At 40.8% G+C, this 13868-nt stretch overlaps 1 protein-coding gene across 10 annotated transcripts in view; it reads left to right on the plus strand.

The window, feature by feature from the left end:
• The window catches only part of ppip5k1b (diphosphoinositol pentakisphosphate kinase 1b), an 83575-nt gene that overhangs the window by 51361 nt on the left and 18346 nt on the right, over positions 1-13868 (plus strand). For 5 of the 10 annotated variants that reach the window (XM_050072592.1, XM_050072591.1, XM_050072600.1 and 2 more), the window contains 6 exons: positions 105-212; positions 336-452; positions 5076-5216; positions 5459-5567; positions 8523-8672; positions 12449-12511. In XM_050072592.1, the coding sequence (XP_049928549.1) occupies positions 105-212; positions 336-452; positions 5076-5216; positions 5459-5567; positions 8523-8672; positions 12449-12511 (688 nt within the window). The remainder of the gene's footprint in view (positions 1-104; positions 213-335; positions 453-5075; positions 5217-5458; positions 5568-8522; positions 8673-12448; positions 12512-13868) is intronic. The other 5 variants (XM_050072598.1, XM_050072599.1, XM_050072597.1 and 2 more) reach the window with 4 other exon arrangements.

The raw sequence follows: 13868 nt of genomic DNA on the forward strand, positions 1-13868 counted from the left end.
TTTTGTCATACATCATTACAAAGGTTATGAACATAGTGGTGTTTGTTTGTGTGTGTATGTCTGAGGTGTCGTTTACAGAGTGTATGTTTGTGTTTGAATATCAGGAGGAGAAGGACCAGCAGTGGAAACAGGCCATGGACTACCTGAGTGCTGTGACTGAACTCAACTACATGACACAGATCGTCATTATGCTGTATGAAGACAACAATAAGGTTGGCTTACAGAGAGCTGCATGACTGTGCTGCAAACATGTGACTCATTTATTTTCTTTCAGCGTTACAGCTGCAGTTTTACACATAGATTTCTTCATGTCATGATATCTGTGTTTTGAGCAGGATCCCTCCTCAGAGGAGCGTTTCCACGTCGAGCTTCACTTCAGTCCAGGAGTCAAAGTGTGTGAAGATGAGGAGAATGTACCTCTGGGCTTCGGCTTCCGACCAGCCTCTTCAGAGGTGTGTGAACCTGTGTGTGTTTGTCTTGTAATGTTTTGGTCTTTTTTCAGGGTTTGTGGTTTTTGTTACCTTCAGTTGACATTTACTTAACTCACAGTCACTCCCAAGTTCAGTAATTGTTAAGTGTGAGTTGCCAACAACGGAGAATTTCCCTAATACAGGACAGCCGCTGGTCCTTAAAAAGTCTTAAATTCAGATTGAATGGTTCTTACATGTATTTTAGTCATATCACCTATTTTGGTGTTGGTGCTGTAGAAAACATAATTTAAACAGGAGGGACACACTATTCGATGGGGCACCAGACTTCGACACAACATCTGTATGTGCACAAGGCCCCTATTTTTGCCCCCTCACTGCACTTAGATCACGCAATGAGTCTACATTGTTAAACTAGGACCTTGCAAGCTATGGAAAAACTGGAAAATGTGAGTGTAAGGACAAATAGCTTGAATAATAATAACCGTTACTTGTGGTGATTAAAGCCAGTGCCTTGAAGTGTTTACGGCGCAAACTGCACCGTATGTTGGAGGTGTTTCAAACGTGGTATAATGGGGATCAGGGCGGTGAAATCGCACACGCAGAGCAGGGAGCACAGAGAATATCGTCAGGGTCATTTTAGTGTTCATTTTGAACTGATATCAGTGTGTGTACTTAGATAGAGCAAGTTAAGTCTTCAGTTTATTTAAAAAGGTCTTTAAAAGTCTTAAATTCAAACCTTTAGACACCCTCTAATATTCTCTGTGCACACACAGTTTGATGGTGTTATGTCACCTCAGAGATTATTTGTCTTTTAAAGGGAGGTTCAACCAACTGACCAGTTACTTTTAGAAATTAGTAGATTATTAAAAAAACGTTTCAACAATGTTTTGTGGAAATGAATTGCAAAATACTTGGGCTGCACGTTACAAGAGTTATGTGGGATGACTATACTCATTGCGATAAATAAACAGATATCAAAGTGCACTCAGTTCTTGACTCACAGTACAGTGTGCTTGTGCCATGTCGTCTCATATTTGCCAGGCGGCTGACGATGTGCTATATTTTAGGCACCAGTTCCTCTCTGGCATTTGCGCTGTGGTTGGCACTCATCTTGTCACACTTAAATCCTTCAGCCATGCAGAGTGGATGGCAGCATTAGTCGAATAAACCTCATTCATATGCAACCAGATGATGTGTAATAGCAAGGGCTCTGTCTGATTGGCCAGCGAGTTTACAGCATGGCAGTTACAACTGGGCCTACAGACAGAATGTACTATGTTGTTGCTATATTCAGAGTGCAATATTGCAGTCTCTTGAGATGTGTTTATTGCGCATGTTAATATCACTATGACGACAAAAAAAGATTTATTGTGCAGCCATACCACATACAAAGACACTGCACATTGAAAACACAACATTCAGCTCTGTCTGTAGAAAATCATATTTAAATGAGCACGTACAGTTGCTCCTACTCATTGTTTTTGAATATCAAGCATTTGTCATGTGGTACAAAAGGTTTGTGTTCTGCCTCTCTGGTATGCAGGCTGTTATGCGGTGGTGGCGTCTGTCTGTCTGTGTGAAGACGCATTCTTTTGATTCTGTGTTTGACAATACATTACAGTATGAAAATCACATCACAGAAATGTGACACTTGAAGCACCTATTACTCTTTCGTCAGATTTCATTGCATCTTCCTCTGTTCATTTTGCATATTAGTGAGGAGAAACTGATAATTCTGACAGGTCAGTTGACACTGAAAAGGGATAAAAACAAATATTTGCCTCAAAGTTTAGAGCTCATAATAGTCTGCTGCTATTTGTTGTTGCATGAAACAAGTTAAAGGTACTATCAGTGATTCTAATCCAACATACTTTTGGTCAAATTCAGCAAATACCTTCTCACGATCCTCCAGCTTACTGTACTGTGTGTGCGCTGAAAAAAACCTGGTGTTCATTAGGGCTGTACTGGACACAGAATTATGCTGGTGGCATCAGATTTTGGCTGTTCAATACAACTATTCAAGTATTTGTTCCTTTTTCCATCAAGAGTTTGAATTTGAATGGGGTTCATTTGGACTTTCAGTGTGATGGAGAAACTCATGTAATATAGTAAACAATCAGTGCGTTTACATGGACAGTTTAATTCCACTTTCATTCGGAATGAACACCATTCCGATTAAAAGTGGTCATCTAAACGGTCATTCCGATTGAAGATTAAATCTGATTAAAGGGGTGGTTTATTCCGTTTCTAATTCCGAATGAAAGAATTTCTCGCACTTGTATACACTCATTCCTCTTTAAGTTAATTCCGGTCTTTCTGCAAATGCTTGTTTCCTTGCCCTTCTGGCGCGATGGCGCATAGCAATGAGCTGAGATAGAGCAATCGGACTCGTTGCACTCACCGGTTTCCATTCACCAAAGCACAGTCTTCTACCTCCCTTCTTCGACCTTCTACCTCTCTGCTCCTCCTCACCAGACGAAGCATTAGCAGAACAAGGTTGTTGTCGTACTGCTGCTTCAAGAATATAAGCAAAACAAGCCCGAAAAAGGCACTAAGAACGGCGTCGTCAAGCATCTTGTTATCCGGAGCGAGGACTACAGTGTTTTCTTCCGGTAAACGTAAACACGTAACATCCGCCCCGCCCCCTATCCAATCAGAAACCTTCCCTGCCCCAAACCTTGCGCAGACCCGAATAAAGGCGATTAAACTGATCTCCCGTGTAAACCCTCATTCGGAATGAATATTTCTCATGTAAACTACCTGGAAAAACTTTAATTCCGAATAATTTCATTCAGATTTATTCTCATTCTGAATGAGAAGCTATCATGTAACTGCACCCACTGTCACTGCGCCAAACTGGAAATGTGCAACAACACTTTTTGCTGACACAAGGTGTCAATCAAAAGTCAGAGACTGACGTATTAAGTTGCTGTGAGCTGTAACTTTATCAGTTTACCACTTCTAAGCAGAGGGCAGAAAATAATGTTATTTTGGAGCCTGACAGGACAAACCTCTTTTCCCTCAGGCAGCTGCCTCTGTGTCTGCAGCTATCTTTACCAATGAACAGCATAGAAGTGATGAGCGCCCACTCTACAGCAAAATCTGGGGACCAAAGCATCCCCAAAAGTACACTGCAAACAAGCCAAAGAAAAAAAAAACTGCTTGACTGAAGCAATCATTGTCAGCTGAGGGGTCTCCAACTAATGCTGCACCTAACATATGTTTTTGTCTTTATTGAAAAATCAAATGTATATTTTTTCGATTAGTTGAGTAATCTATGGACTACTTCATCAGTTATTCTAAAGATTTTTTTAATTACTCGATTAACATAAAAAAATATAAACATAATTTTAATTTACCCAAAAATAAATAACAAAACTTGTCTAATGAATGTTTAAATATTTTATTTAATCATCTTCTCTTAAAAACAATGACGATAACAGCATATTTTAAAATTAAAATTAATAAATGTTCATGTCACTGTTGTGTTATGACAATAATAATAATAATAATAATGATAGACCCTATGTGTCAGATGCCTGATCAGAAAGTACCTGACCTCAAATTCAAAAAAATTGCTTTGACACATAGATGAATTTCATCACTATATCACAGCAATCATATCCCTTAACTGGAGAACCGATATTTTTACTGAAGTACTTGACTTAAAATTAAAATGGTTATGACATGGATTTATTTCATCACTGGTGTTATAAGCAGTTTAGATCATCACTGGCAAATTTGTTTTTGCATCAGTGTGGGGCAAGGAAATAACTGAAACTATTCAGTCTGTAACAACAGTTATTCACTGTAGCAACCGTCTGTAACGTTGGTTTAAGCCGTTTTCTCACTCGTGCATGTCCATTAAAGTAAACAGATTATGTAAAGCGTCCAAATATCAACAGTACATGTAGCATGCTGTAACGTGAGCAGCGGTGCAGAAAGTTTAAGTGACAACTACTAACAGAATGATAACCTTGATAACTTTGCATATCATGCTTGGATAGGGACAAAAAGTAAACAGGACAGTGCTGTCTGCTGCCATCTTGTCGAAGCGCTCCAGCATGCCTTCACTTCAAGTTTCCATGTGCTTCTGTTGCACTCCCGTGAGAAGTAATTTTCACTTTGTAGGTGAGGTTTTTGCAACTCATTTTCTGGAGATATTCATGCTTTGACCCGGTGCAGCCTACTGTGTTATGAGACGTGGACGCACATTTTGCAAATCGATGTATTTTTTTGTAATCAATGACGACAGTTCTGTCAATTATTCATCTCCGACTATTAGGGGGCAGCCCTAGTGTGTGTACACAGCCTTGGCTCTGTAAATGGGAAATAAACAAAGTGACTCAGACCGAGCCATGCAACGCTATTCCAGCTAATGGGCAACAGGAAAAAGGCCATGGATGTATAATAAAGAGGAAGGCAGCGGGAGCAAAAAAGGACCGTAAAACTGAGCGTCTGGGGGGCATTGTGGGAGGGGCTTATTTGTTTTGGTGTCAAGTGTCTTTTTCCAGAATCTCTGACTTCCCCTTTGAGGTCATGTTTAAATCAGTACGTCATGTCGGGCAGCTCAGGTGGTTTTTGTCTGTCCATGCGCAGAATGTAGTATATGTCATTTCCTTCTCGTGTTTTCTGACCACTTAGAATGAAGACAAGAAGCCCAATCAAGGCAGTCTGGAGGACCTCTCCCAGGACCAGCTAGACCAGGCACTTCCTCTCTCTGAGCCAATCAACATCCAGCGAAGGTCCCCTATGATCCGCAACAGAAAGGCGGGCTCCATGGAGGTACCAGACCCTGTCGTGTTTGTGTTTGAGGAGGAGGCAGGACGTTAAGTTAATAATGACAGAACCAGACTTTCTTTTTATTTCCCACATTGTAGTTCTTGCCTCTGTTTAGTTGAGCAGTTTTACTTTTTGACAGTGTGTGTGTGTGACAGTTTTGTTCAAGTTAAAGGGAGACATCAGGTCCCTGATTTACTGTGGCGGCCGTCACAGTCTTAACCCCCGATCTCCATGGCCCCACTCAGGTCCTCTCTGAGACCTCCCCCACCCAGTCCTCCAAAGGCTCCACATCACACCGACTCTTCCCCTCGTGCTCGCGCCAGTCTCCTGAGATCAAACCAGCCAGTGGCCTAGGTGGGCACCTCATTTCTGGTGTGTGTGTCTGTACATGTGTGTGTGTGTGTGTGTGTGTGTGTGAGAGAGGGAGTTTATGCCAACAGACACACTAACCTCCCTACACATTTTATCTCCAGCTGTCATCACTGATCCTCCCCTCATCACAAGCCCTTACCCTCACCCTCCCACCTACCCACACCTCTCTCTGTGTCTCCCTTTTATTTCTTTGGGTCTGTTTTTCTTTCCCTCTTTTCTTTCCATCACCCCCCCCTCCCCTCTGTCCCTGTTTCTGACGGCCACATAGCTTCCACTCCAGCTTAGTGTAGCAGCAGCCAAACAGGATCAGACTCCAAACTATGTAGGCAAGAGTTCAGCGAGGTGATCGCAGCCAACTGCAGGATCTCTGGTGTCACATAGTGTTTAGAGACGTTTTGCTGCAGGTTGGTAGAGTGAAAACAGAGGGAACATACTGTAGGTGTGTCTACGTCTTATTTCTGAGATCTGCAAGGGGAAATTATTTATTTTAAATACTGTGGAACAGACATTTAAAAATCTGTTTTATATTAAAGCAAATGGAGTTTTTGGGCTCATCCTCCTGTTACAATAAACCCTCCTAAGTTAGCTGTTTGGGTAGTGCCTTTTGACCCCCTGTCATGGTAAACAGAAAGGTGAAAATGTTCCAAATCAGCTGTATCAGAGCTGTATTCCTTTAACCCCTCTAACTGATTTAACTGATTTAATGAAAATCCCCTTAAAGGACCCTTGTTCTGCTGTGTGTTCACTTTCCAAGGGCATGTAACCTCCAGCAACCTGCTAACAAGGTGACATTGACACAAGCATGAAAGCCTGTTGTCTAAATCACGACGTGGAGAAAACCACGAGTGTTAAAACGGGGCGTGGAGTCACTTTGTGGGAACAACTTCACTGGGAGTTCAGAACCTGCACTCAGCTACGTAAACAGCTTATGGCTTTTATATGCAGTGCAGTTTATCTTCTGTGGTTGCACAATTAAAACCCTACAAGACATAATTAAACTAAATGGATATGTGGCAGAGAGGAAGGAAGCCCGTTTTAAGTCCTTTCAGATATGAAAAAACTCTCAGATGCAATCAGGTGTATTCATAAACATCAGGCAGGCAAAAACAAACAAGAGCAGGTACAAGTACAAATGTGCAGTGTGGGTGTAGTCTTATTCTCACTAAGTGTGTTAATTATGGTGTCACAGTGCTTAGTTATCACAAGTCTGAGCAGCAGTTTGTTCTGTGTCCGCGAGACATCAAAGGAGCTCCATCTAAAGCCTCTGGTAATCTCAGAGTGGAGCCTGTCAGTTTGTTAGGAGGCTGCTGAGTGATCCGTCACTGTTCATCACCGACACCAACAACACCGACTGTTCACAGGTCACTGACGAAAAACAACAGGTGTCACAGACGACCTCTTTTAGCATGCTGCATTACATACCTTCACACTGTTTATAGAACAAAGAGACGAGGCGCAGACGCCTTTTTAATTTATTTCCTCTGCAGTTCCAAAGATAATATTTCCTCTAATGTGTGGTCTAGAAAGTCAATATTAATATCAAATGTGACTATAAAAATATGATAAATTTGTGAGAACTGGCTGTTGCAACTTCAGAGAGTTCATGCACAGCAGGGGTCTGAAACAATCTCATTTCCACACTCATCCGGTTTGTCACGCCTCTGCTGCTTTTTGCATACAAAACACACATGTTCTCTGTTCACACACTCCTGGCCTTGTTTACACATATGCACACATACACATGCACAGATCTTAAACATATGGTTACTGTTGTGAAAACCTTGTAGTTTGCATGTCATCGTTTACAGGAACAAATTGTCCAGGACACAATTTTTGTTTATCTTAAACCCTTCTTTGAAACGGATTTTTTTCCCCCCCAATACTGATGCACCGATTTTGAAATTCTGGGCTGATATCGATGTTTAAAATGACAGTTTGGCCATTGGATACCGATACCAATGTTTTTATATTGTTGTTTATTTATTCTCGCCGGGGAAACAAATAAATCTACACTATAAAAAATAACTGAACTGTTATGAAGTAATTCAGCCCTCCTCGCTACGGCTGTAAAAGCTCTCACGTCATGTCTTAAGATGAGTGCGAGGGACAGACAACAAATTTAGCATCTTTGATAGAAGAGAGCGAACTGAAGAATAGGGGTGAAGTAGTCCAGCTACATAACAGGGAGCCTGACTGTGAAATGCCCTGTAAGTAAGAATGAGAATTTTGAACTGGATCTTAAACTCAACAGGGAGCCGATGAAGGGATTTTAGGACAGGGGTAAATCAGTCAGCTGTTAGATCCAGTAGCCGGCTGCTCAGAGCTAACGCTAACTAGCCCTTCTCCTGCTGATTTGAACACAGATTTGTTGTTCACAATGTAGAAATATCAGGGAAACAATATGGTTCATCAACTGATGAGACAATAGTGAGTTTACTGTGTCCTTTTGTCCCAAAGGGGAAGATTTCTGCCCCCAAGATATCGGGATGACAGCTGCTACTAGCCATCTCGTCACAAAACAATGAGATCACAGAGCCCATTTGCCAAACAGTCGTTCTATTCTCCTTGTAATTAATTTAAGTTTGTGGCTGTTAATCTCGAGCCTTGCTTTTAAGCCTGAACAAAACCGATGTGATACAGCAGAAAAGCATCAATGAGTGTCATCTTATTTGCCACTAGGCCGATGACGGTCAACAAAGCGAATATTGGCCGATAAATCGGTGCATCCCTATTTTTCGTAACTAAAGTGAAGAGATGAAAATCACCAAACTGTAGTTACAGGGTTTTCACACAGTTGTCCATCCTTTGAAATGTACACACACTAATGCCAAAATCTCCCCGTGGCGTCAGTGTGTTTTTAATAATGGCATGATGTGTAGTAAAAACCAGCACTCACCCTGCACACCTCCCCTTCCTTCCTGGCTCCTCATCACACAGGGTCACTTTGCTCTGGCCTCTTCAGCGCCTCCGCCCTCGGGGTGTCCTGTAGCGCCCCCAACTTGCGGGACTACGTCCGCACGCACCACCACCTCCACCGAAAACCACCCCTGTCCCCCGGCAGTCTGCCGTGCAAGATTGGCATGTTCGGTACGTTCACATCACCGCCTGTCCTCCTCCACAAGAAGGGTCTTTTCATCTCTATCTTTTTTTTTTTTGTTTTTTGGAGAAGGACTCCAAACTGTCTCTCTGGCTTTACAATATCTTCTTTTTTCCTACTTTTTGCTTCTTAAGCTTCAAATTTTTGGGACATGCAGTATTGTCTCTCTTTTTTTCTTTTCTTTTTTTTTTTTAAATGCTATGCTTTCTTTTGCTCCCTTTCCAAAACAAACCAGCAATTTCAGTCTGTTGCATCACATTTCCTGAGTGATTTCCTTCGCAGTGTGCATGATAAGGGCACTGATTAGATGACAGAGTGATCGGCTGTGCAGCAAATGCTGAGCGTGCAACCTCACGTTGGACTGTGTGATGTACCGCAGCTATCGGTGATCAATGCTCTCCCAGATCAGCATGTCCGCTCACTGATCACGCACCTGTCTGCTTGGGTTTAAATGTGTTCAAATGTTCTCTCTGTGCATGTTTGTTTTGCAGTGCGCGCCGTTTCCGTTCCGTTCTCAGAAATTTCATAATCCACAGTAAAGTAGTTTTTGTGTCTGGAAGCCAGACGTCTGGCTTTCTTCATTAATCACAATTCACAGTAATCCTTACATTAAGAAACTCAGCCTGTTATTTGGAACAAATATACTTTTCAAGACCCAATAATCCACCTTTAAATAATCTCCAGTCTCCCTCCCCACCCTTTCCCCTCAGTCTCATGTTGGTAATGATGAGAACAAGCAAGCTGTTAACACCGCCACCAGGGGTCCTTATAGCAGGTTTAATTATCCCAGACATATGGATTGGATATCAGTCTCTTGGTCACAGCTGTTTTAGTTACACATGTTTGTGTAGTGCTCTCCAAAGATAACGTGTCGCATCCTCAGGTTAAACCGGCAGCAGATAATTTTACTAGCCAATTATGTGGATGCATATGGATCTGCAGAAGCTGCAGGGGTATTTTTTCCCATTGTAGATTTAAATGCAGGAAACTGAGCTGTTCAGTTTATCCACCGGGTGTCACTCTGACTGCAAGGCTACTCACTGCCAGGAGCAAACAGTTGCTTTCCTCTCTCAGTTCTGTTACATCATGTTATGCTCTCTGAAAGGCAGGTGAGGGTTTGGATTGACGTCAGTGCTGTTCATTTAAGGGAAGCGAGGACTGCATCAGGACAAGGTATTATTCGTTTTACGGGAAATGTGAGAGGGAGTGTACTGGTTTGAATTCAGACCTTTGAATGACCTGCAGTCTTTGTGAGGAGTTTACTTTTATCGTCTCATGTTCCCCCACAGCCCTATCAGATGAGATCAAGTAGGACTGAGTTCTTTTGAGTTCATTTTAAACACATTTTAACAATATTCATTATATAATAATAACTTTAATTTATATAGCGCCTTTCAAACCCAAGGTCACTTTTTTTTTCTTTTTTTTTTCTATTTAAGATTTTTTTTGGGGCATTTTTAAGCCTTTAATTGATAGGACAGATGAGCGTGAGGGGGGGAGAGAGAGAGGGAGTGACATGCAGCAAAGGGCCACAGGCTGGAGTCGAGCCCGGGCCGCTGCGGCAACAGCCTTGTACATGGGGCGCCTGCTCTACCACTAAGCCACCGTCGCCCCAACCCAAGGTCACTTTAATACAACACATAGTAATGAAACAATAGCACCAACAGAACAGTAGTATATAAAGTGCATATTCTTACAATTGTTCAATGATCCTTGAAAAGAGACCAACCTTAAATGTTAGTGGGTTGTTTTTGTCATTAGTTTCTATTATTTATCGGATCATTTCATCCATTAATTCATTACTTAAAAGTGGCTATAATCAGTATTTTGATATTCACAATGCATCTCATGACCACTTTGATGTGAAAGGGATCACTTTTAGTGATGAACCATAAACTGGATGTAAAGATGGATGACACAACAGCTTTGCAAAAGTGAAGCCAAAGCATCTCGAATGGCCCCCTGGTGGCTGGCTGCAGTCATAGAACACAATCCCTGCTCTCTCCATGTAAGTGGACGGGACATGGGTTAAACTAAACAATGAAATTATGCTTCAAAGACATTTTTTCCAAAGATTTTTTTTTTCTGTTCATTTTAGGCACAGTAATACTTCAGTTAGTAGCCCGGGCTATTATTTGCTTAAATCACTGAACTCAAGAGGCCTATATTTGGGACAGGCCTTTAATTCCTTTTACAAAAAACTGTTGATCAGCAAAGAGGGGAAATCAGATCCAATTATTATCTGAACCAGTATGAATATTAATTGTATAAAAATAGACTTTGAATAACATGTTATGTGTTAGGTTATGACACAGTGTACCGACACAACATCACTTCATCCTGTTAAAACAATACTCACAACTTGAATTCATTTTTATGAAAAACACTTTATTCATTGAACGGTGGACACTAAAGAAATATAAAATAACTTACCAAATAATCCAGGCATGGACACATATTCTGACTTTGAGACAGCTTCAGGGAAAGAGAGTCATCACTTGTTTTTTCATCATGCAGGTAAATCTGAATGAATTATTCTCTTGTGCTCATGGTTTTAGTAAAATTAAATTTTAGTTTACGATGTGTAGCATCTCGATATTGACCAAAGTTTTAACATTTATATATTTGTATGCTCAAACTAAACGGCTAACTAACGTTAGCTCAAGTGGGTAGCCAACAACCTGGTTTTATACATCCAAAGAACTTCTATTAAAAAAGAACTGCTTGGCAACATGAGAAGGCATCTAATCAAAATGTTTAACTACACCGGTCTGGTAAAAGAGACTGGGCGTTTAATTGGGACTATTCTTTTAATTGGAGTTTTCCAGTAGTCCTTAGATTCTTTTTTTTAAAAACCCATGCACATGTGGACTAGATCTATGTGATGAACCTGCAAAGATTTATCACCCCACTGCAGCTCCACTCAATTTATGGAGCATTATAATGACTTTAGTGGGTTGTTTTTCTGTTTTGCTTCACTCTCATTGGTCTGTCGTTCTTGGCCATTGCAGGAAGCTTTTTTTTTTCCAGCAAAACAGCTCTACAAACCAGCTATACACTACCTGCTCTGCACCAAACACCAGACAGACACAGTTAGACTAGCTGGTGAACACAGTAAAGCATTTAGCAGCTAAAGAGCCAGATATTTCACTCAGGAGCTGGTGGAGACCAAAAACAGAGTTAAAAGAGTGACTATTGGACTATTTGTATGGATTAAACAAACAAACAAAAAAAGTTAGTGAGATTTAAGAGTACAAGTAGCCAGATTTCAGTTTCCAGTTTTTATGATAAGCTAAGCTAACATATTTACCGTACAGACAGGAGAGTGATATCAGTCTTCTCGTCTCACTTTTGGCAAGAAAGCAAATCAGTGTGTTTCCCAAAATGTTGAACTAGTCCACAGCCAAGTTAAGGGCAGAAAAAGGTAGGATTCACAGATTGTTTCCTGTCACAGTTTCATGTTCTTTGGATCACAGTCTAGCATCACTCCTCCTGCATGTTTACTCTTCAGCCAGACTGTCCATCATGTACTCCTTCCACTCCACAGCCTCTCCACTCACTATCTCCTCCTTGTTTATTCAGAGATGACTCTCATTTTCACGCATGTTGGTTGGCAGACAGATGTTGATGAATCGACGGGCCAACTCTCTCTCTCATTCTGTTTTCTCTCCTCTTTTTTTTCTCATGATTAAAACATCAGTGGCAAACAGGCAGACACAGGTACCAGCAGTCCCAGTAATACCAGTTACCTTTCTTATCTCCTCAGAGCTGTTCTCTATGCCGCCAGTAAAGAGATTTTCTGTGTCGTTTGCCAGGCATCCGACTAATGGTATGTCTGCTTTTATTCAAGTTTATTTCATCGACGCTCCTCCAGTTTTTCTTATCTTGCATGATCTTTATTGTGGGAAAACATTTCTTTTGTTTTCTTTTTTTGGCGTTAATTACATTAAACGTCTTCAAGATTACAACAAAACAAAATTTTTAAGAGCTTCTGTTTCACGGCACACCCTCGGTGTTTGTTGTATCTTGTGTTGTTTTTGGCCCTCACCTCTAACACCACCTGCTCTGCCTGCACTTGTTTCACCTCTCTGATCCTGCTGTATCCTCACAGGATGGATGTACGTGGCATATATCTCCTGCCTCAGATATATGTCCATGTGCAGATAATCTGTGCACACGTCACAATATATCCTCACCTTCACTTTTTTTTTGCTAATTTCAAATAATTTATTCTGTTAAACTCTTAATTTGGGCTGTAAAAATAAACTGACAGCATCACTGATTGATGAGGTCCGAAATATTGCACTTATGACCAAACTCAACAGTGATGTCACGGTGTACTGACTCACCATGGTGTGCACTTCTGCATCACTGCAGCAAGATGGAAGTTAAGCCAGAAGACGTCAGCAAAGACAAAAGTCTCAGGGGGTGTAACACTGAGTCGCTCTTCAACATGTCAGTGAGGAGCTTCTCACAAAATCACACAGATAAGATGCTCAGTTGTGTGATTTTGTTTCTTCATTCATTTGTTGGGTTGCAGCTTTGTAGCTATGCACCCAACGAAAGGACAAAACAAGGGAGTGGTGAAGACATGGGATGATATGAAAGTTTCACGTCATGATTATCCTGGCCAAAATAATTGCGAATCACGATATAATAGTCATCAAAATATGCTTTAAGGTCTTTTTAAAATGGCACTAAAACATACTGGAGTCACTTTACCTTACATTTTGTTAAGTGTTAAGCCATAAATTAAAATTATTTTACTTTTTGTTCTTTTACTGTGATTTTAGGATAATGGCGTCATAGCTTTCAATGTGAAATATGCCAAATTTTCATATTCATCAATCTATTTCCAGTTTGAGAGTTTAGATTTTTTAATAATATTTGTTTTCATTGATTTCTCAGTAAACTATTTTTTTGTTGACAGGAAGGCAATCCAGACACTTCGAAAAAAATATAGAAAAATTAAGAAGGAAATATTGAAAAGCCTTTATTGTAGCGGCTAAATCATCAATAGAACCGACATGTTTCGACCACTGCAGCTCTTTGTGAAGGCTTTCAAAACATACAACGCAGGTATGGCCCCACCTAGAGAAACATGTTGGCTCTTTTAATGATTTAGCCACTACAATAAAGGCTTTATAATATTTCCATCCTCGTTTTTCTACATTTTTTTGAGTGCC

This window comes from Epinephelus moara, chromosome 20, assembly GCF_006386435.1.
Source record: "Epinephelus moara isolate mb chromosome 20, YSFRI_EMoa_1.0, whole genome shotgun sequence".
NCBI classification, from domain to species: domain Eukaryota; kingdom Metazoa; phylum Chordata; class Actinopteri; order Perciformes; family Serranidae; genus Epinephelus; species Epinephelus moara.